Below are 21253 nucleotides of genomic sequence, written 5' to 3'. Positions count from 1 at the left end.
TTAATTTATTTAACCAGGCAGTGTTCGTATCACTTGGAATTCAGAGTGCCCAGTGTCGCAGAAGATAGTTTTTCCTTCACACACTAATGCAGGTTTCATTTTGACATGTATCTCGTACTCCATGTAACTTTATCCTCTAATTGTACAGTTCACGTTCAGATTTTATGAAACAGAGCTAGCTATGCACATTGCTTGAATTCAAGCGTTTACTCCGTCCTTCGTTTTAGCAAAAGATTTACAGCATTTTCTATGTCACTGAAAACTATTACTCTCCATGGTTTCTTTGGGCTTGGTAGGTATAACATTTTTGATCTGGACTTCAATGAGCACATCATTGTTCGAGCCATAGTTCACTGAACTGCCATAGTTACTTCCATTTCTTCTAATCTATCCACAATTTTTTGACGAAACGTCGACATCATTGGAATGAATGTCCAAGATATTCACTAACAAATAACATGGATCTAGGTCATCTGGAGAAGTAAGTGATTTCTACTTCATACAACATTATCTCTGACCACAATTTATTGGTTATAAACAGTAGATTAAAACAGAAGAAACTGCGAAAAGGTGGGAAATTAAGGAGATGGGACCTGGATAAACTGACTAAACCAGAGGTTGTACAGAGATTCAGGGAGAGCATAAGATAAGGGAACAATTGACAGGAATGGGGGAAAGAAATACAGTAGAAAAATTATGGGTAGCTTTGAGGAAAGAAGTAGTGAAGGCAGCAGAGCATCAAGTAGGTAAAAAGGCGAGGGCTAGTAGAAATCCTTGAGTAACAGAAGAAATATTGAATTTAATTGATGAAAGGAGAAAATATAAAAACGCAGTAAATGAAGCAGGCAAAAAGGAATACAAACGTCAAAAAAATGAGATCGACAGGAAGTGTAAAATGGCTAAGCAGGCATGGCTAGAGGATAAATGTAAGGATGTAGAGGTATATCTCACTAGGGGGTAAGATAGATACAGCCTACAGGAAAATTAAAGAGACCTTTGGAAAAAAGAGAGCCACTTGTATGAATATCAGGAGCTCAGATGGAAACCCAGTTCTAAGCAAAGAAGGGAAGGCAGAAAGGTGGAAGAAATATATAGAGGGTGTATACAAGGGCGATGTACTTGAGGACAATATTATGGAAATGGAAGAGGATGTAGATGAAGATGAAACGGGAAATATGATACTGCATGAAGAGTTTTACAGAGCACTGAAAGACCTGAGTCGAAACAAGGCCCCCGGAGTAGACAACATTCCACTGGAACTACTGACAGCCTTGGGAGAGCCAGTCATGACAAAACTCTACCATCTGGTAAGGAAGATGTATGAGACAAGCGAAAGACCCTCAGACTGCAAGAAGAATATAATAATTCCAATCCCAAAGAAAGCAGGTGTTGACAGATGCGAAAATTATAGAACTATCAGTTTAAAAAGTCACAGTTGCAAAATACTGACACAAATTCTTTACAGAAGAATGGAAAAACTGGTAGAAGCCGACCTCGGGGAAGATCAGTAGAAATGTTGGAACACGTGAGTTAATACTGACCCTACGACGTATCTTAGAAAATAGATTAAGGAAAGGCAAACCTACGTTTCTATCATTTGTAGACTTAGAGAAAGCTTTCGACAATATTGACTGGAATACTCTCCTTCAAATTTTGAAGGTGGCAGGGAAAAATGCAGGGAGCGAAAGGCTATTTACAATTTGTACAGAATCCGGATGGCAGTTATAAGAGTCGAGGGGCGTGAAAGGGAAGCAGCGGTTGGGAAGGGAGTGAGACAGGGTTGTAGCCTCTCCCCGATGTTATTCAATCTGTACTGAGGGAATTAGATTAGGAAATGAGACACTTAAAGTAGTAAAGGAGTTTTGCTTTTTGGGGAGCAAAATAACTGATGATGGTCGAAGTAGAGAGGATTTAAAATGTAGACTGGCAATGGCAAGAAAAGCGTTTCCGAAGAAGAGGAATTTGTTAACATCGAGTACAGATTTAAGCGTCAGGAAGTCGTTTCTGAAAGTATTTGTATGGAGTGTATGGTAGTGAAACATGGACGATAAATAGTTTGGACACAAAGATAATAGAAGCTTTCGAAATATGGTGCTACAGAAGAATGCTGAAGATTAGATGGATAGATCACATAACTAATGAGGAGGTATTGAATAGAATTGGGGAGAAGAGGAGTTTGTGGCACAACTTGACAAGAAGAAGGGATCGGTTGGTAGGATATGTTCTGAGGCATCAAGGGATCACAAATTTAGCATTGGAGGGCAGCGTGGAGGGTAAAAATCGTAGAGGGAGACCAAGAGATGAATAGACTAAGCAGCTTCAGAAGGATGTAGGTTGCAGTCAGTACTGGGAGATGAAGAACCTTGCACAAGATAAAATAGCATGGAGAGCTGCATCAAACCAGTCTCAGTACTGAAGACCACAACAACAACAACAAAAATCTTCATATTTCATTTTTTGTAAGCTTCAGAACATGGATGGTATTCCACATTACTGTGAAACTTTGGAACCTGCTCAGGGACAGATGCTATTAACAACGACTTGCAAAGAAATCACGAAAAGTTTTACCTTTATTCTTAATACTTAGCGATATCATAAAGGCAACTGATAATTATACTCATGTTCAGAACACCTTGAGCGGCTGGAGACAGAACGTTGATATTAACAGGACATGCATACTAGTATGTTCTGTAGAAATGATTAGCATTTTAACCATGTTGGCCAGGGCGTTCAAGGTCAACATCGATATCGCGGCGAAAGACCACCTACCGGTAAAATGCGCCTGGGGCTCTCGCTGTAGCTATAAACCGAAGGTAATAGATCAGTGTGACTTGAGCAGACGTGAAGGACGCTTTTCAGACGTATGCGCAGACCGTACAGTCAAATCACTGGGTTGGAAAGAGGGTCAATTATTGGAATGAGGACTGTGATGCATCTGTCCGGGAAATCGCTGCTCGTGAGTGACGAAGTGTTTCGGCAGTGCATAGCCTTACTGTAAAACAACCCAGACGCCACTTTTTAGCAAGACAATGCACTACAACATGTTGCTGCACGAACACATGCCTTCTTGGTCTCATGGGCTGTGAGCCTTTTTGTCCTGACTTACCAGTTCACCAGATTTGTCGCCAATCGAAAATCTCTGGGATTTGACGAAACGATGGGTGCAGCGCTGTGGTTCAGAGCCAACCACCACAGATGAATGCATCGTGGATAGCTATAGTACAGGACGCCATTCGCGCCTGATATGCGTCGATACCATCACGCAAGGAACAAGTTGCGAGCGCCCATGGAGTACTCTATGCCTACTAGGCAGCAGGACACATGCTGAACTAAGGTGGCTGACATGCTAATCATTTTTGTACAGCATGCTAATGTCCATGTTCTGTGAATATGTAAGTCCAAATCTAGTCATTCAAAATGTTCTGCTTTTTCTGAACATGAATGTATTATCGATATTAAACGAGTTGAAATTTCGAGCGAATAGTAAGTGAACAATACATTGTGTCAGAGGAACAATCAACGGAAACTTAAACTCGCAATATAAATTATGATCATGTTGTGCCATGTTAGCTGTCTGCCTCCTCGCCGGGAGTCCAATAGGTAGAACAATAAAAGACGTAAACATAAAGGCTCAGAAATGTTTTTGATAAATTCATCTGAAATTCAAAATTAAGCTTCTTAAATCCACAGATCAGCGAGGAGACGCATGATAACTCTACTAAGCGACAAACGCAAGGTAACATTGAAACACGGAGCAGAGGACGTAATTTTGACGTTCATGAAATTGAGATAGTGATGGCGGCTGTGGTCGAGCGGTTCTAGGCGCTTCAGTCTGGAACCGCGCTGCTGCTACGGTCGCTGATTCGATTCCTGCCTCGGATATGGATGTGTGTGATGTCCTTAGGTTAGTTAGGTTTAAATAGTTCTAAGTCTTGGGGAAGATGACCTCAGATGTTAAGCTCCATAGTGCTTAGAGCCATTTTGAGATAGTGATCAGCAGAAGGTGTGTCCTGCCGAACAGATGATGATGGACCAACCTTGCACGATTAGTGCTCCAGGAAAAAGTGATATTTTGAGAAATGGGTTAGCCAGAGCCTAGGGAAGCGTTGCCAGAATTCATCATGGAAAGTTCAGTTAAACCTGAGGCAGGTCTTTTTTCAACACTGGCTGTCAAATTACAATGGTGTGATTGCTCCCCAGATACAATCTCCAGACACATTAATACCTAAAAATATCGCAACCGATGAGGTACGATATGCATTTAGACGTGAGATATAAAGTTCAAAAGCGTCTGTAGTCACTTTTGTAAACTTTTTACATGTACTCCTATATTTGACCTCACCAGACGGTGAGTACTTATGCAGATTTATGTTGTTGATAACGGTCAAACACGTCACGAGTGTTACTGACTCCTCTTGAAGTTTTCAGTTACTTCACTCAGTCCATGATGCCAAACCGATAGTCACTTGTCTTACAGACCGCTCCTGTCCCTTGTACTTCCAAAGTCGTTGACCGAATTTATTGAAAGAATGTCCAAATGACGTTTACTTTAGACCTGACCTCAGCACACAGATATCTGACCAATTTCAATAATGGTCCCGATTATTTCTTGACATTGTAATCGAACTAACGGCATTTCTTCCTTTGGCAGGCCGAAAGATTCCTTTACTTAGATTTTATTTGTGTAGCTTTCACACAGTGTGGGTACTTCCTCTTACACTGCGCCACAGTTTCACCCTGATACCAGCCAAGCACAAAGAACCATATTACCAGTCCGATTACTCTCCATACCTAATCCTATGGAAATAACAGGTCCCCAGCGTATTTTAGTGGGACACCTCAGTAAGATACTGTCCCTTTTTAGGGCTTGTCAAGTCGGATAAATGTTAGAGGTCGCAGCAGCTGTCACTGCTGTAGACGTCAGATATGAAGGATTTAGCTGGAAACTGCAAAGTTTAATTATTGATAAGTATTTATCTTCCACTTCTCAGTTCACCATCATTGTCTAATAATACATCCATTTTCTGTACATGTTTGTGTCTGTGCACTTTAGTTTCTGACCTCACATCTTGCAGAGGTGCTATTGTGACATTCGATTGGTTGTTTCAGGCCAAAGCATACCGCTTCTCCATCTCTTGGCCCCGTATACTGCCCAACGGGGACCTGGACGTGATCAACCAGGCTGGAATCGACTACTACAACAACCTCATTAACCTGTTACTGGAGAACGACATCCAGCCAGTGGTAATAATTTATTCATTGTTAAGAATTCATAAATCTCTGACGACGGGTGGAGCAGAGTGTGCATTAACCACAATTAATAATACTGGCAGATGATGGCACAGTTATACAACAAACCCTACCGGTGCTGAACGGGAAAAAGTGTTCAGTCAAAAAATTCAAAAGGCTAGTGAGGTGAAATATTGGGCTCTCGACAGGTTCCCCTATATTCTACTCACACATACACTGTACTCTAGCTTTATAACACCAAAAAAACCTTAAGGTAAAGGAAACCATTGATGTAATATCCCAAACACAAAGGAAGTGATGACCGCAAAGTCTTTCCCTTACCCTTTAGATGAGATAAACCTAACTACTGGTACACAATTAACTGCAGTTATCTTAATTGTAACTTTTTTCTCATTTTTTATCATTGTCATGACTGGTTTTATTTTCTTTAATGTATTTGTCTGGTCAATAAGTATCAGTTCCTCGCCCACTTTCTTCGTAGCGAAATGTTACCATCAGATTTTCGTTGCATCTGCCCACCAATGGCAAGTTTACACCGTACGTGTACCATTTCTCTGACTGTTAGACCCCTTATTTCTTTTGCGCCAAACCAGAGCTATAAAATTAACTATTACTGGATTAGACGAAAAATCCCTCCTAATTATGCAGCATTTAAAGTATCATAATTCAGAAGGCTGATTATACCGAGAAAGGGAAAAAACTTGGTTTTTTCACTGCAGCTGAGTAAACTAAAACGGTTTTGTATTTGCTTGGATACTCTGCAAATCCCACTTAAGTGTATGGCAGAAAATCTTGCTTTTTCATACATTTAGACAACATTGTCTGTGGGGTGCAGCGATTTAATGCCATATTTATTTTAAAATCAACAATCGAGGTTGCCATAATATTTGTTTATTTACAGGTTTCGGTTTGTGTTAAAGCCATCTTCAGAATTGTTTGGCCCCTTATGGCTGATGCTGGCGGCTCCTCGTTTTTTTCGTCATACCACGATTGTACGTTGTTTTTCATTGTTTAAAGGTTAAGAACAGATGAAATATACCCTCAGGGCTATTTTAATAACTAACAATAGATGTTTTAATAATAATTTAGAGTAATACATTATATTATATGATAATATATAAATCACATACTTATCACTTGAAATGGTCTGTTCGGTATCCACTTCCATAATTTTTAGGATTCTAAAGTTATTTCACATCCCTGCTTTTGTTGGTGTTCGACCGCTTGAAAAAGTAAAGGTAGTCCTTAAAACACATTTATAATTAGTATCCATTTTTCTTAGTTTCCAAGACAAACTGTGCCGCTTTCCTCTCAAACGCTTTCTCCTTATTGGTACTATACTCTCTCTGTCGTCAATAATATCTTCACGCCTCAGTAACAGTTTCATTTTGTTGATGGTGATGTTGTTAAGAAAGAGTCGGGACAATGGAGTATCATTTTACCGTTCCTTTTATGTTTAGTACATTACTTGGTCCAGAGATTGTCACCATGGAAATGTATTAGACGTGTTGTTCATAGCCAGTCTCTCTGCTTACAGGTGACGATGTACCATTGGGACCTGCCGCAAGCCTTGCAGTACATAGGGGGTTGGCCCAACCCCATCCTAGCGGACTACTTCCTCGAGTACGCCAGGGTGCTCTTTGACAACTTCGGCGACAGGGTGAGTTGCTGTGTATTCAGATTTCTTTCACGGGTCTTCATGATACTGAGCACCAACAGTTTTTATAAAGCAAATACTTTTAGAATTACCTCAGACAGTATTAAAGATGTACATTAAATTAAAGAGTCTTGCCACCATCACAAGGTTTCCTTTCTTCAGTGTGACACCCGAGGTAGGCTACAATCCCGAGTTTTACGTTATAAAGCAATGAATAATTCCCAGAAAGCGACACTTGGGTGAAGAATAAATGAATTTTCTGTTGAAATGTTAACCCTTCATAATTGAACCAAGATTAGAATTTAACGCACTCTCGATTCCAAGTTTTCCCGGACATGCTGCAAGCGCGGACTCGACAACTACGGGAAAATAAGTCGGCCCTTTCAGTGTAATTATCTAGGATTCCGCGTGAATCGGTGTAGTGAATTATGGAAAACTTAACTCAGAAAGGCGGGACTGAGATTTTAACTCCACTCCCCATACATGTTTTTGACAGCTGACGAAGAGAACAGAGATATTACGTGGGCAGTGAAGGAAGCTAACGCCATATTGCATGCCAGATGAAAATCTGTTGTTTGTGGGAGAGTAATAAGATGAGAATTGGAGCGAAATCTTTTTATTCTGATGTTTCGTAGTCATCTGCGATGCTGATAAAATCTAATATCTCTTGTAATTTCAAGACGAGTCGTTTGTAAAACAACTTTGGGTTCACGACATGCCCGGAAGACTAAGAACAGCTGTGTCCAATGCTATAATGACGAAGTGAGCTGGTGTTCACATAGCAATTTTCGGTGAGTTAGCTGTGCAATGAGACTTGTTACTAGCAATATGAACCTGTGACATAAGCAACAACAGAGCAGTCCCTGAAACAGTAGAAGTTTTAGTGCAATGACAGCACGAGTTTAGTGAAAAGGCAGGGTTAACAACAATCACCTTTACTTTGACATCGCATACTTCCAGCTTCGTAGTATTTCCTGTGGATAACTGTCACTCTCCCTCATTAACAGCAGTGACATTGCTTTATCAGAGTAGACAGACGTACTGATGAGGAATAACTTCATTGGTAAATTTGAAAGTACGCTTGAAAATCGATAAAAGTAAAACTAAAATGAGGTATTAGTAATACATCGAAAAAAGTACAAATTATCAAAGAAGTCATGTAAGCAGTTGATCACTAATAATACTCACTCAGCTGAAGCCAACAATTCCACCTGCTCCAAAAGTTACATTTCAAAAGGTACACTTCAAGGATTAGAAAGGGCCTTGGATCCTACTGGTAAAATGAAATGCTTCTCAAGTACCGGAAAAGAAAAGTTTGCTATCGGTGGACGCTACCATTCTTTGGGCTGAGGTAGTGAGACATGGACTTCACTTGCGAAGACCGTTGACTAAGTGTCGTTCATAAAACTAACAGAAAAATGTATTTTACTAATGTCTAGGACAGGTAGAAAGATAAAAAAAGTGGAACAGGAAACAGGCGAGGTTGGAACCTTAATTAAGGTCGTAATGGTAGTGAGTCTGGCGGAACTTGTGGACAAGCAAGTGTATGGTAGGAAGACTAAGAAATTTTCGTACTTGAATTAATAAGACGATGATCTGGAAGGTAAGTGCTGGAGCAATAAAAATGCTGAAGGTCAATGAGCGGAAGCGGGTTATCTAGCAGTGGATGGTTTGATGATAATGATGATGATGAATTGTTGAGCAACACACACGAGTCAGGACAAGATTAAATGTTCGCTTCAGGTTTACCTGTGACATATCATCTACGACACGTTTCGTGAAGAAAAGGGTATCATTGACCACAGTAGTTCCTTCGGTACGCCGCCGCCAGCTTCAGAACCTTAAATGGTCCGCCCATTCTGCTACTTCCAATGCTATCAGCTAAGAAGTAAAACTATGGTCGTATGACATGAACAGCTTGGAGACCTGAAGGTCAGTTTGAGCCTCAAAAGAGTTGGAGATGATCAGCTTTCAAACGGAGAAGGTAGCACCTGTAACTTTTCACAGTGCATGATGAATGATATATAAAATAAGCCTGACACAAATGATGTTCAGTGAGCACCAATTTCACAGCGTTTTACAACGGCTCGAAGGCAGTTGTCAACTCGTTATGTTATTTGCTTTGACAGTTTTTTGTCCTTGCCTGGCGCGACAATCTCGCTGCTGAGCAAGCAAGTAAAGTGTGTGTTGTCCTCGACCGGCGAGCGTCATCAGAGACAAGGGCGTCGTCAGGCGTGCGATACGGAAGAGTGACAGGACCGTTGTTATGTTCTATATACATAATGACCTTTCGGACAGGGTAACTGCTACTGTTTGTTGATGATGTTGGGATGTATGGGAAGGTGTCGTCATTTGGTGGCTGTAGGAGGTGCTAGATAACTTAGACAAAACTTACAGTTGCTGTGATGAATGACTCCTGGCTCTAAATGTAGAAAAATATAAGTTGAAGGAGATGAGTATGGAAAACAAAGCATTAATGTTCGAGTATAGAATCAGTAGCGTGCTGCTCGGCATAGTCACTGTCTATTAAATGTCTAGGCGTAACGGTGCTAAGCAATAATAAATGGAATGAGAATATAAGGACTGTAGTGAGAGAGGCGAATGGTCTACCTCGGTTTATTGGGACAATTTTAATTTTAGGAAAGGTGGCGCAGTGAAACGCCGCTGAAATTGGTTATCAAACAAAATAAGGTTGGAAATTAGACGGTTGAATTTGACATCCTATATCGAAAAGCCGAGTCCCGCAACCATCTCTAAAAAGATAAAGAGATTTCAAGTAAGTGTGTTTCACCTTTAAAGGAGACCACATATAAGATACTAGTACGACCCATTGTTGAGTAGGAGTGGAGTGTTTGGCATCCGCGCCAGGTCGGAGTGAAGGAAGACATCAAAGCAATTCAGAGGTGGGTTGCAAGATTTGTTACTGGTAGGTTCCAACAACACGAATATTACCAAGACGCTTCCGAAACTCAAATGGGAATCACGGGAGAGTAGGTGAAGTTCTTTTCGAGGAACTCTATTGAGGAAATTTAGAGAACTGGCATTTGAGCTGACTGCAGAACGATTCTACTGCCGCCAACGTACATTTCGCGTTAGGACCTTCAAGGTAAGGTTAGAGAAACTATGGCTCATACGGATACATATAGATAGTCGTTTTACCCTCGCTCTGTTTGCGAGTGGAGCAGGAATGGAAATGACTAGTAGCGGTACATGGTACCCTACGCCACGCGGTCAACTGCGGAGTCTGTATGTAGATTTGGATACAGATGTAGACTGTACGAGCTAAAGTGATTTATTTCTTTCTCTCTTGAAGCAGTTGAGAGTAATGTTAAAGATGTACATTCTTAGTGAAGAATGCTTCAGGCTCTGATCAAAAATTGAAAGAGAGCTAAATAACAGCTGCGACTTTAGGCCTTTCAATATGACTCGTTCTCTCCGATGTGATTATGACTGCGGTAACGAACTGCCTGGGCTTCAGAAAAACTCGATTTCTATGTGCACCATGTTTAGCATTGATAGGTCCGCATCTTCAGTGATTGCTCATAAACAAATAACAGCACAAGTTGCAATTTTATTTTCTAACACCATGACCTGTTTCAGTGACTAAGACAGTTTTCAAGTGGTTAAACAACCAGTGGCGTAGAGATACAAAGATTCACTTCCTTGTAAGACTGGAAACCAGATATAAGTCTAGAAAAATGAAACGTGGGCTTCACTTAATGTTAACATGCAGTCAGTCACCTATAACTAAGCTCATAAAAAACGTCGACTCGTATAATTCATACCGTACCAATAACTTGTGAACTTCAGTGGTTGGGAATATGGATTGGTAGTACCTTGTAGGCTCAGATGAGGGTAAAGTTTATTAATGTTATCTGGTAATGGAATTCCAGTTTTGTAGGTCGGGCTGTACAAATAAGGGTACTGAATGTACGCACAGCGTCCGCAGCATATTACACTGCGCAAAGGATCACCGTTTTGAAACCACATATCTGTCTCTCATAGCCACGCGTAAGTTTGAAATTTCCGTCAAAGTTGTCTACAACCTTCCTTTGTAACGGAGCAAAAGCGTGGCGATCTGGAGCATCACCCTCGGGTTCGAAGACGTTTCAAACTGCAAGATGTCGACGCAAGTGAGGAGACACTATAGCTCAGAAGTTATTCGTACGTATAAAATGGGTTAGTCATATCAAATTGGCACCAAATTAAACCAGAATTCGGCTCAACGCCACCGCGGACGTTTTACACGATGGGACGGCCACCACACCCTCGGTTACCCACTGTTCATCCCCTCTTATGACGGCTGTGATGGAACGCGATGCCCGGCGCTGAAATCACTCGGCTTTCTTATGAGTGACAAGGAAAACATTTTAGGCAAACTGTCAGTTACGATATGCACGAAAAGGTCTCAGGGTCTGGCATATAACGAGCGTCGAGAAAATCACACCTTTCCTTCGGACATTGATTCCTACACATTTCGCGGTCGAAAACGACTATCTGCTGTGCGATAGATGAGCAACGTTGTTGATAATCTTTGATACTGATGACATCTCCCAGACGCTTCAATCCATCTCCAACGACATCGTTACCTGGTAACCACACTGAATGTGATCTCACTCATTTTTATCGCATTGCGTGCGCAGTTAGTGCTTTGGTGTACAGGATAGAGCCACTACGGATCGTTCGAAACCATTCGACGAAGTCTGAATGTAATCCGAAGCAGCAAATGGTGTTTATGCTCTTTCAGTGCTCCTGTTTCACACTCCCCTTTGGCGTGATCACGGAGGGCTGCGACGTTGAGACATGCGTGAATAAAACGGCGAAGGATCCCTCTAAGAAACCCTCCCGCAACTCCCAAGTGTATTGAGAATTTTAAAAATGTGCCTTTATAGAGAAACCCCACAAAGTAACCCTAGGCATCTTCAGGCAGCCAACCACTTGATACGCCTCTGATGCTATTTTCCTGCTTGCAGGTGCCTAGGACTACTTCGCAGGTTTTCTCTGGAAAGCCACATTTTAAGAATCCTCGATAAATCAGGGAGGGTGCCACCGAGGATAATGCCCAACGGGAAGAGGGGAGGCTTTGTCCATCTATTAACGCGTTTGTCACAACGTTCCACGATCTGTCCACAAGAGCACTGGAAAACCGTAATCACCGTTTCCTGCTTTGGGCTACGTTCTCATTTCATCGGAGGATTTTGAACGATACATAGCGGTTTCAACCCATACACCAGAGCAAAAATTGCGTTCACACCGAAGTCAAGATTGATGGGATCACGTTAAATAGGGTTGTTAGCCTACGATGTCCATAGAGACGGGTTGATCCTTCAGGGAGATGTCAGCAGGATCAAAGATGGTCAGGAACGTATTCCTGTTGATCTTCACACTGCAAACTGTTGTTTTCGATGGTGAAATGTGAGGGTGTCAACGCCGAAGGGAAAGACGTGATTTCATTGACGCCTGCTATGCCATCCCCTTAGGCCTTCGCGTGTTGATTCTGAGCGGCAGTGTGATTGAAATGCTTTCCTCGGTCACACATAAAAACTCACTTGATTTCAACGCTGAGTGTCGCAGATCTGACCTCCGTCGCAGAGGCATCAAAAGGAGTGAAACGTGTTTAAAACGGCCTCCCCATCATGTGACACGTCCATGGTAATTTAGGGCAGAACTGTGGTGAAATTTGATGCTACTGTGACACCATTAATCCATTTTACATGTAACATGAAATTCTGACCTTTGGTCTTTTTTCGCGTAGGTCGACACCATGATCTTTGATGCGTCGTCGACCCCGAGTATGACATCACAAGAGCTCCACGCTTTTGCACCGTTACAAAGGAACGCTGCAGGCACCTTTGAGTGAAATTTCAAACTTATGAGTCGCAATGGGAGACAATTACGGTGTACCGAAAAACTGAATCCTTAATTCTGTTGCGCGGTGTAGTTATAGAACAGGACAAGGCAGAGTAGGCAGTAAAACTGAAAATGATATAAAGACACATTGGCTATAAGGTGTTCCCAGTTCACGACAGAGGGAAACGTAAAAGTAGAAAAATTTGTTCACACCCTTGAAAGGAAACAATGGATATATTAGTACATTATGATACAACGTAAGATGTTTTCTGTTGCTAACTTTGGGTTATTTCTAACATAAATATTAGGCACTTCCAACACTTATCGACGAATCACTCATTTTATTTGTCTTTAGTAGAGAACGATGTATTTCCACTTGTATTCTCTGCTTCGAAGATTCCGTTGTAGCTGACCTATGCAAGCAATCTTTGCGAAGAATGCACCTGAATTATTGAGAGTAATGTTAATTACCAAGATTTACGGATAAAGTTTGTTCGTGAGCGAAGGTGTAGTGATAAAACTATTATCGAGCTAGATATTCACACTGCAACGACGACATCAATTACACTGAATAACACTACCTTCCGTGTGTAACGTGTTATTTCCAGACGCCAGACTAGACCACTTGAAACATTGCAATCGAGTGATTCTGTTTTTCCTTACGTAGCTCTCACTTAAGAATTACGGACATCACGGAGCATCAAGTACTTAGCCGAATCTAGACTACAATCATGTTCTGACTGCTCTTGTTCACGACGGTATAGTAGAGTTAGACATTTCTCCAGTGTATGATGTATCGACAGTTAATATTCTTGTCAGACAGAATGTGATTCTTCGTATTATGGCGTCCATCAGATATTTTAGTAATCCAGCAAAGAGGGATTGGGGCTGCAATGTGACTGCATGACAGAAAGTCAGGTGCTACAGATTTTAGCGAGTTATATCTCTTCTAAAATTACGGTTTTGTAACATATAAATAAACATTGTAGGTCTTTGTTAGTCAAACATAAATTGTAAATTAAACGAGTTTGTCTCTACTCAACGTTTGTATCGCCACAACCAATTCAGTTACTAGCAAGTCCATGTGAATCCAAAACATAAAATACCTTTTGTTGCCACACATGCCACATATGACGCAGTTAAATTTTGCAGTAACGGCCAAACATGCATGGAGTCGACTGTTTTTCAAATCTTGAGTTTTTCAGTAGCTGACTGTTGCATAGGCAAGAAAGCCAAATATGACTCGTTTCTCTAAATTTAACATACAGGGTGAGAATTATTGAATAATATGAAGTAAAATCGCCACAACATGTGAACGGGTTGCGTTAGGACGTTCAACCTGCACAGTTGGCACGGGGCGTGATGGAAATTAGTATGCGCATGCCCACGCGCCTTGACGTTCCCGGGCATTTTCGGATGAAAACGTCATGGTACAGCGTGCCTGAGCATATAGCCATTGTGAAGACCTACTATGCGAGCAATAACAGCCCAGCTGCGGCTCAAAGGAAGTCTGCAACCGAGTTCAAACTGAAGACAACTGGTCCAAGTGTGCTAACAATCACGAATTTGATTCGGAAATTTGAGAGAACGGGTAGTGTCCGGGTGATTACAGTGTTGGCAATGTTGGTCATCAAAAAAAAAAAAAAAAGAGTCAAAACGCCTGAAAACATTGAGAAGACACTCGCTGTGTTCCAAACAAGCCCCAAGAAATCCGACCTTCATCTTTTCCCATACGGAATTCAAACCCATCAGCCATTAAGCCAAAGGGCCATGAAACAGCGGTTGCTTATCGCCAACTGTATTTCCCACAGAATTGACGAACAGGATTTTGATATGAATATGGTTTGGTTTAGCGACGAATCCCACTTTCATTTGAATGGATTCGTCAGTAAGCGGAATCAGCGAATTTCTGGGAGTGAGAATCCGCATTTCGCGATCGGGAAGACTCCTCACCCTCAACAGGTTGGTGTGCAATGTCCAGTCACGAAATAATCCGTGAGATATTCCTTTATGGCACAGTGACTACCGAGTGTATGTGTAGGTTTTGGAAGATAATTTCGTCCCCATTATCCAACGTGACCTTGATTTCGACAAGATGTGGTTCATGCAAGAACGAGCTCGACCCCATCGAAGCAGGAGAGTGTTTGGTGTCCTGGAAGAGTTGTTTGGGGACAGCATTCTGGCTGTGGGGTACCCAGAGGCCACTATCATGGGGCTCGATTGGCCGCCATATTCTCTGGATCTGAATACATGTGATTCTTTTTGTGGGGCTATATTAAAAACAATGTGTACAGCAAAAACCCCAAAACCATTGGCTGGGCTGTAAACAGCCTTCTGGAGGTCATCGGCAGCATCGATGTTAGGGCGCTTCAGCGCGCCATGAAGAATTTCGCTTTTCATCTGCTCCACATCATCGCCAATGATGGCAGACATATCGAGCATGTCATAAGGTAAATTCGAACATCTGTAGTGACGTTTGCATGTTGAATAAAGTGTGTGCATGCCGTAGTTTGTGCTTAATTTACGTTTCTTTCATGTAGTTCAATAATTGTCACCGTGATGTGAGATTTCATGTTCTCTGATCGGTACCAACATCAGTGGGGCTAAACATATTCGAGCAAGGAAGAATAGTTCAAAGAAAGTTATTCTAAGACGCTAAAATCCAGTATCCACCCACAATTTGCCATATAACCATGTACAATCGGTGGCGGCTAACGGTATAACGGTACCACGTTTCTGTTGTAGGTAAAATGGTGGACAACATTCAACGAGCCAATCACGTTCGTACGCGGCTACTCAACAAGCGGAGGCCAGGCTCCGTCGCAGAAAGCTCGTGGAATCGGCAACTATTTGGCTACACACACCGTCATCAGAGCCCACGCAAAAGTCTACCGCCTCTACGACGAGCAGTACCGCTCCAAGCAGAATGGTGAGTTGACCTTCTTCATGACAACTTATGAAAATTATCCGTTTAAATAACTGACAGAGAACAGAAGACACTGACAGAGTATGTGATTATTTGTGTTCAGATTAACCATCGTAAGGAACACAACACTTTTCGAAAGGGGTTATAATCTGGAAGACAGGACTTACTTTGAAATCAATCGAGTAATGACGCGTGACAGCTATCATTTCAGAACAGTTCCACTCTCAGGTACCGAGCGAGGTGGCGCAGTGGTTAGCACACTGGATTCGCATTCGGGAAAACGACGGTTCAATCCCACGTCTGACCATCTTGATTTAGGTTTTCCGTGATTTCGCTAAATCACTTCAGGCAATTGCCGGGATGGTTCGTTTGACAGGCCACGGCCGACTTCCTTCCCCATCCTTACCTAATGCGGCGAGACCGATGACTTCGCTGTTTGATCTCTTCCCCCCAAACCATCCCAGCTCCCAGGTATAAACTCTTGTCAGATCAGGTAATATCTATTGAAATTGAACATCAATTTTTGTTCTACTGTAATTTGGAGGGCGGCAGAGTTTATATTTCTATGGCGGCAGGGGAGGCAGTGTTGAATGGTTCGACAGGACCACCAGAAGGAGCTTCAGCTTTTCGTGGACGCAGTATACATCATTTCATTGACAATCATTTGTAATCGGGATTAAAACTGTTGCATCCCTGTAGATGGTGCTTTCTCGTAAGGATGACTCTCAGTCTCATGCTCCGTAAAATTCCCTAGAAATTTCAATCTTATATTTTCTGTTTGTTTGCTGTAGTAGACTTCAGTCCGAAGACTAGTTTGATGCAGCTTTCCACGCTATCTAGCCTGTGCGAGACTCGTCATCTTTGGACAACTGCTGAGAGATTCATCCATCCATCCATAAACGAACTGACGATTCCTTGATGAACAAGGATGCTTCTCACCACATGATCTTTTCACCAGGCTGTGCCCTAAAGATCTGTTTCTTTCAAATTTGATTCAGTACGTCTACGTTAATTATTCCACCTACCCACAAAATCTTCAAAATTATTCTGTGGCCCCACATTTAAGAAGATTCTATTCTCTTTCTGTAAGAGACTGTTATTCACGTTTCGATTGAACACAAGGCTACACTCCAAACGAATATCTTCAGAAAATACTTCCTAACATTCGATGTTAACAAATATCAATTTTTGAGAAATGCTTTTCCTGCTGTCACCAATCCCCATTTTATATCCTCTCTACTTTAGATACCATAAGTTACTTTTCTGCCCAAACATGAAAACTCTTTTACTACTTTTAGTATTTAATTTCCCAGTCTCAGTCCATCTGCAATATTGATGTACTTAAACTACGTTTCATTACCATTCCCCTTGTCTTACTTTTGTAGGTATTCATCTTATAACTCTTACAATTGTGTCAACTCTCGTTTCAAGTTCTTTCCTTTCTCTGACAAAATCACACAACTTTTATTTCTTATCGTAATTCCTTCTGCACACGCTTTCTTGGTTTCATTCACAGCTCACTCAATATACAGACTGAATAGTCCATACATTTTCTTTTCTCAACTGATTTCCTTTCATGTCTTTCGACATTTATGATTGCAGTCTGGTTCCCGTAAGAGGTGTAGTTAATCTTTCGCTCCTTGTTCCTTATCCATTCTCCCTTCACAATTTAAAAGATCTTACTCTATTCAGTATTAGAGAAAGCATTCCCTAAATCGACAAACGAATATAAACATAGATTTTCCTTCCTTTAGCCTATCTTCTAAAATAATTTGTAAGATACATATTGCCTCACGTGTTCTTGCTGCTCTCCTAACCCAAACTGATCTTCTATAAATAACTAACGTCACTATATTCTAACCATGTCCTATCAAACCGATAATTCCGAAATATTTACATCTGTCATCGCCTACCAATTTAGAAACTGGAGTTATTATATTCTCCCTAGGGTATTTTCTTTTTGTATACCTCGTACATATTGCATGCCAGGGGAACAGTTCTGCATAGCTGGCTATTCCAAGATTGTCAGTAACTCTCAGGGAGTGTCGTCTATTCCAAGGCTGTCACTTCGACTTTGGTCTCTCAATCCTCTGTCAAATTCTTCTCCTAGTAACGTATCTGTCTTCCCTGTTTATTTGCTTCCTCTTGTCTTTCTGTAATGCCGAACAACATTTCATTCAGATCAGGTACACATAAGCACATACAATGTACTTGCTCAGCACGTAGTTGCTGCACTTTTGCCCTGAAAATCACAGGTTGGTCACCAGTCGAAATATCGGCGGCTTTCAGCGACATCATCCGGTTGCCTTCCCGTAAAGTTATTTAAAGAACGTATATACACTTCACAGCCACAAAAAATTTTATTTTTGGCTGGGTGAACGCCCTCAGCGACAGACAACGCCCCAGAAATATAAAAATATGGTTCTATTGCCCCGGTTACAACTAAGGCTTTCGGAAAGTTGCCGTTGATTGTAAGGCGACTGCAGGAACTAGTCAGCTCCATTTATGTCCATTTGATATCCCAAACTGCCCTACTATCAGACTGTCTGATAATTAGCTGAACAGAGCCGCATCTTTTTAATGGTCTGGATTTGGAGCACCCCACTCAACTTCTGGAGTGAACAATGAAAAAAAAAACTATAATTTTGTCTTCATTTCCCTAGAACAGCCACTTCAGCTTCCCCTTCTTTACTTAGTAACGGATCTTTACACTCATATAAATGTTTATGTTTTCTGCAAAGGTATCTAATGTTTCTATGTTGTTGTTGTTGTTGTTGTTGTTGTAGTGTTCAGTCCTGAGACTGGTTTGATGCAGCTCTCCATGCTACTCTATCCTGTGCAAGCTTCTTCATCTCCCAGTACTTACTACAACCTACATTCTTTTGAATCTGCTTAGTGTATTCATATCTTGGTCTCCCTCTACAATTTTTACCCTCCACGCTGCCCTCCAATGCTAAATTTGTGATCCCTTGATGCCTCAGAACATGTCCTACCAACCGGTCCCTTCTTCTTGTCAAGTTGTGCCACAAACCCCTCTTCTCCCCAATTCTATTCAATACCTCCTCATTAGTTATGTGATCTACCCATCTAATCTTCAGCATTCTTCTGTAGCACCACATTTCGAAAGCTTCTATTCTCTTCTTGTCCAAACTATTTATCGTCCATGTTTCACTTCCATACATGGCTACACTCCATACAAATACCTTCAGAAACGACTTCCTGACATTTAAATCTATACTCGATGTTAACATATTTTTCTTCTTCTATAGGTGGCATCAATCTTGTCCCTGGTCGTTAATGCTTCTAAAGCTTCAAATTTGTCCTCTGTTCATATTTAATCAGCCATTTTGGACTTCCCGTCAATCTCATTTTTCCTCTATCCGTATCTGATTGGCCATTGTGGACTTCCTGCCAGTCTCATTGGTAGTACTCACATAACATTTTGATATTCTTATATAAAAGTTTTTAATATTTTTTAAAATTTTTTAAAAATCTTTATGTAACTTGCCGTACGAGTTTATATCTCAGGGTTGTTATTCCTTTTGGATTTACTGTTATACAGATATTCACCTGAAGATTTTTTGTGGCACGAAACCGATAGTGATTCAATAACAAAAGACTAAATACAGCTGAAGCTGTGTATTAGTACCCAAGATGACTTCTCATAGCTGTTGTTGCTCTCCATTCGGAGATGTGAATGAGGACTTCGCCACATCCGAATATTTTACCCAGGAGGATGCTATCATCATTAAGCCATAGAACAGATCCGCATAAACTCACAAAAAATAACAGCTATAATTCCCCTTGCTTTCATTCCTTCGCAGTACCAGCACAGCAACAACATGTTGGCGAGATGTTACAAAGCCAAATCAATCAATCGTTAAGACTGTTGCCTGCTGAAAAGGCGGCAGTTCCTCTTGAGGAAACATTGGCTTGTCTTGGCTTTCAACAGACACCCTTCCGTTGCTGTTGCACCTACGGTACGGTTATCTGTGTCGTTGAGTCACGCAAGTCACGACAAGATCTGTGGTTGATGGGGGTAGCCTCATCTATTGCAATAAGTCTCTTCTTGAAGCAGAAGTCTGTCGAACTATGTACCAGCATCTGTCACAATATTTTGCTAAACTCTGTTGTTTTTCTTCCTGTCGATCAAATGGTTCTTCTCGTCAGTAGTTTCAATTTCTCCCTGGAAGTATTTGGATCCAGGGGTAAAAAGAATTTCCAGTCATTGCTGCTGTTCCACACGGAATTCAGTCTGTAGGTGTCGCATGTATCTCCGTTTCCGATTCCGCAGTTTTTATAATTAAATGTCTATGCGCTGCTCCGTTATTCTGTAATGTTGATTTCCATATTCATTATGTTGAAATGTAGGCAGGAGACATACCTGCTCCACGTTATGCGACGCTTCTGGAATGGTTTCGCCACTTTTATGTCTGTTTCAGTTCTTCTCTAAATATTAGGCCATTAACAAAATGTTTCAGACGAGTTTTGTGGAATTCTTTTTTTTTTTTTTTTGCGTTGCGTGCTTAGTTTTCAGTGTTTTCCATTTGAGACAAATTCAAGTGACATTCTAAAGTGCTCATTATTGTCACACTTGGAGTTGTTTTATAGCGAGCATGTCATCAAAAGTACGAGTTTCTTACATGATAGGTACTGACGACGAAGCTGTATAAAAGGTAATGTATATCTGTGGTTTAATTAGTGGTATCGCCAATAAAGAAAGCAATTTCTCCATGCTAAAAGGAGAAGCCGTCGACTTCGGCGCCAAAGCGTACGACAATTTTTCAAGTGCCCTCGTCTAAAGTACTGTCGCATTCTACCCGAAAATGATGTGAGATAATCTACTTCTCCAATACAAGAAGCAAATATGTGTATATTAAGTGCAATCATTATTGATTCATCAAATAAAACGAAAGGTAAAAACAACACCGTATTGACAGTGTTACGCACAATTTGTCAAACGTGTGATATTTTTACCGCTACATATTTCGGGACTACATAATCCCATTATCAAGTGCTATAAAACAAGGAAAGAACTCAACAAACCGTAATTCTATACGTACTGACACCCATCTAAAAATACTTCTGTCGTCCTGTGATGTAAAATACGTCAAAACTTCTGAGCCATTAGCAACATCGTAAGTATAAATCCAGCAGCCAACATTCATTGTCAAATATGAAACTCTTCATAGGACAGCTCCTGTTGACGTATTATACCCTCAAGGTTCAGGTGTAAACTGAAAGCAGTCTCTCTCACCTACAAAAGTTAGCACAATTTTGCAGCGCTTGTCTCACAGTCCCTAACGATACCACTGTCTGTTATAAAATCTATGAACATCATATGTCAAGTCGTAGTAAATTCTACGAATCAAAGCTACACCTATGTTGCATCGTGAGCATCCACACAGAATGACCAACCGAAAACATTAAACCTAACGCCGGTAATTCGAATAAGTTGTTGGCTGTTACCTAGGGAGGACATCGCTAAAGTGGGCCCAGAAATGACCCATGGACATTTCTGTCTTCTCAATGAACACGCGTTCCTCTCTCAAAACACAACAAATCCTCAC

General features: G+C 41.2%; 1 protein-coding gene across 1 annotated transcript in view; it reads left to right on the top strand.

The window, feature by feature from the left end:
* The window catches only part of LOC126198688 (myrosinase 1-like), a 59236-nt gene that overhangs the window by 6360 nt on the left and 31623 nt on the right, over nucleotides 1-21253 (top strand). The window contains exons 3-5 of the mRNA XM_049935184.1: nucleotides 5110-5244; nucleotides 6788-6910; nucleotides 15503-15686. Coding sequence (XP_049791141.1) covers nucleotides 5110-5244; nucleotides 6788-6910; nucleotides 15503-15686 — 442 coding nt within the window. The remainder of the gene's footprint in view (nucleotides 1-5109; nucleotides 5245-6787; nucleotides 6911-15502; nucleotides 15687-21253) is intronic.

This window comes from Schistocerca nitens, chromosome 8, assembly GCF_023898315.1.
Source record: "Schistocerca nitens isolate TAMUIC-IGC-003100 chromosome 8, iqSchNite1.1, whole genome shotgun sequence".
In the NCBI taxonomy this organism is placed as follows: domain Eukaryota; kingdom Metazoa; phylum Arthropoda; class Insecta; order Orthoptera; family Acrididae; genus Schistocerca; species Schistocerca nitens.
This window is presented reverse-complemented; position numbering and strand designations above follow the sequence as displayed.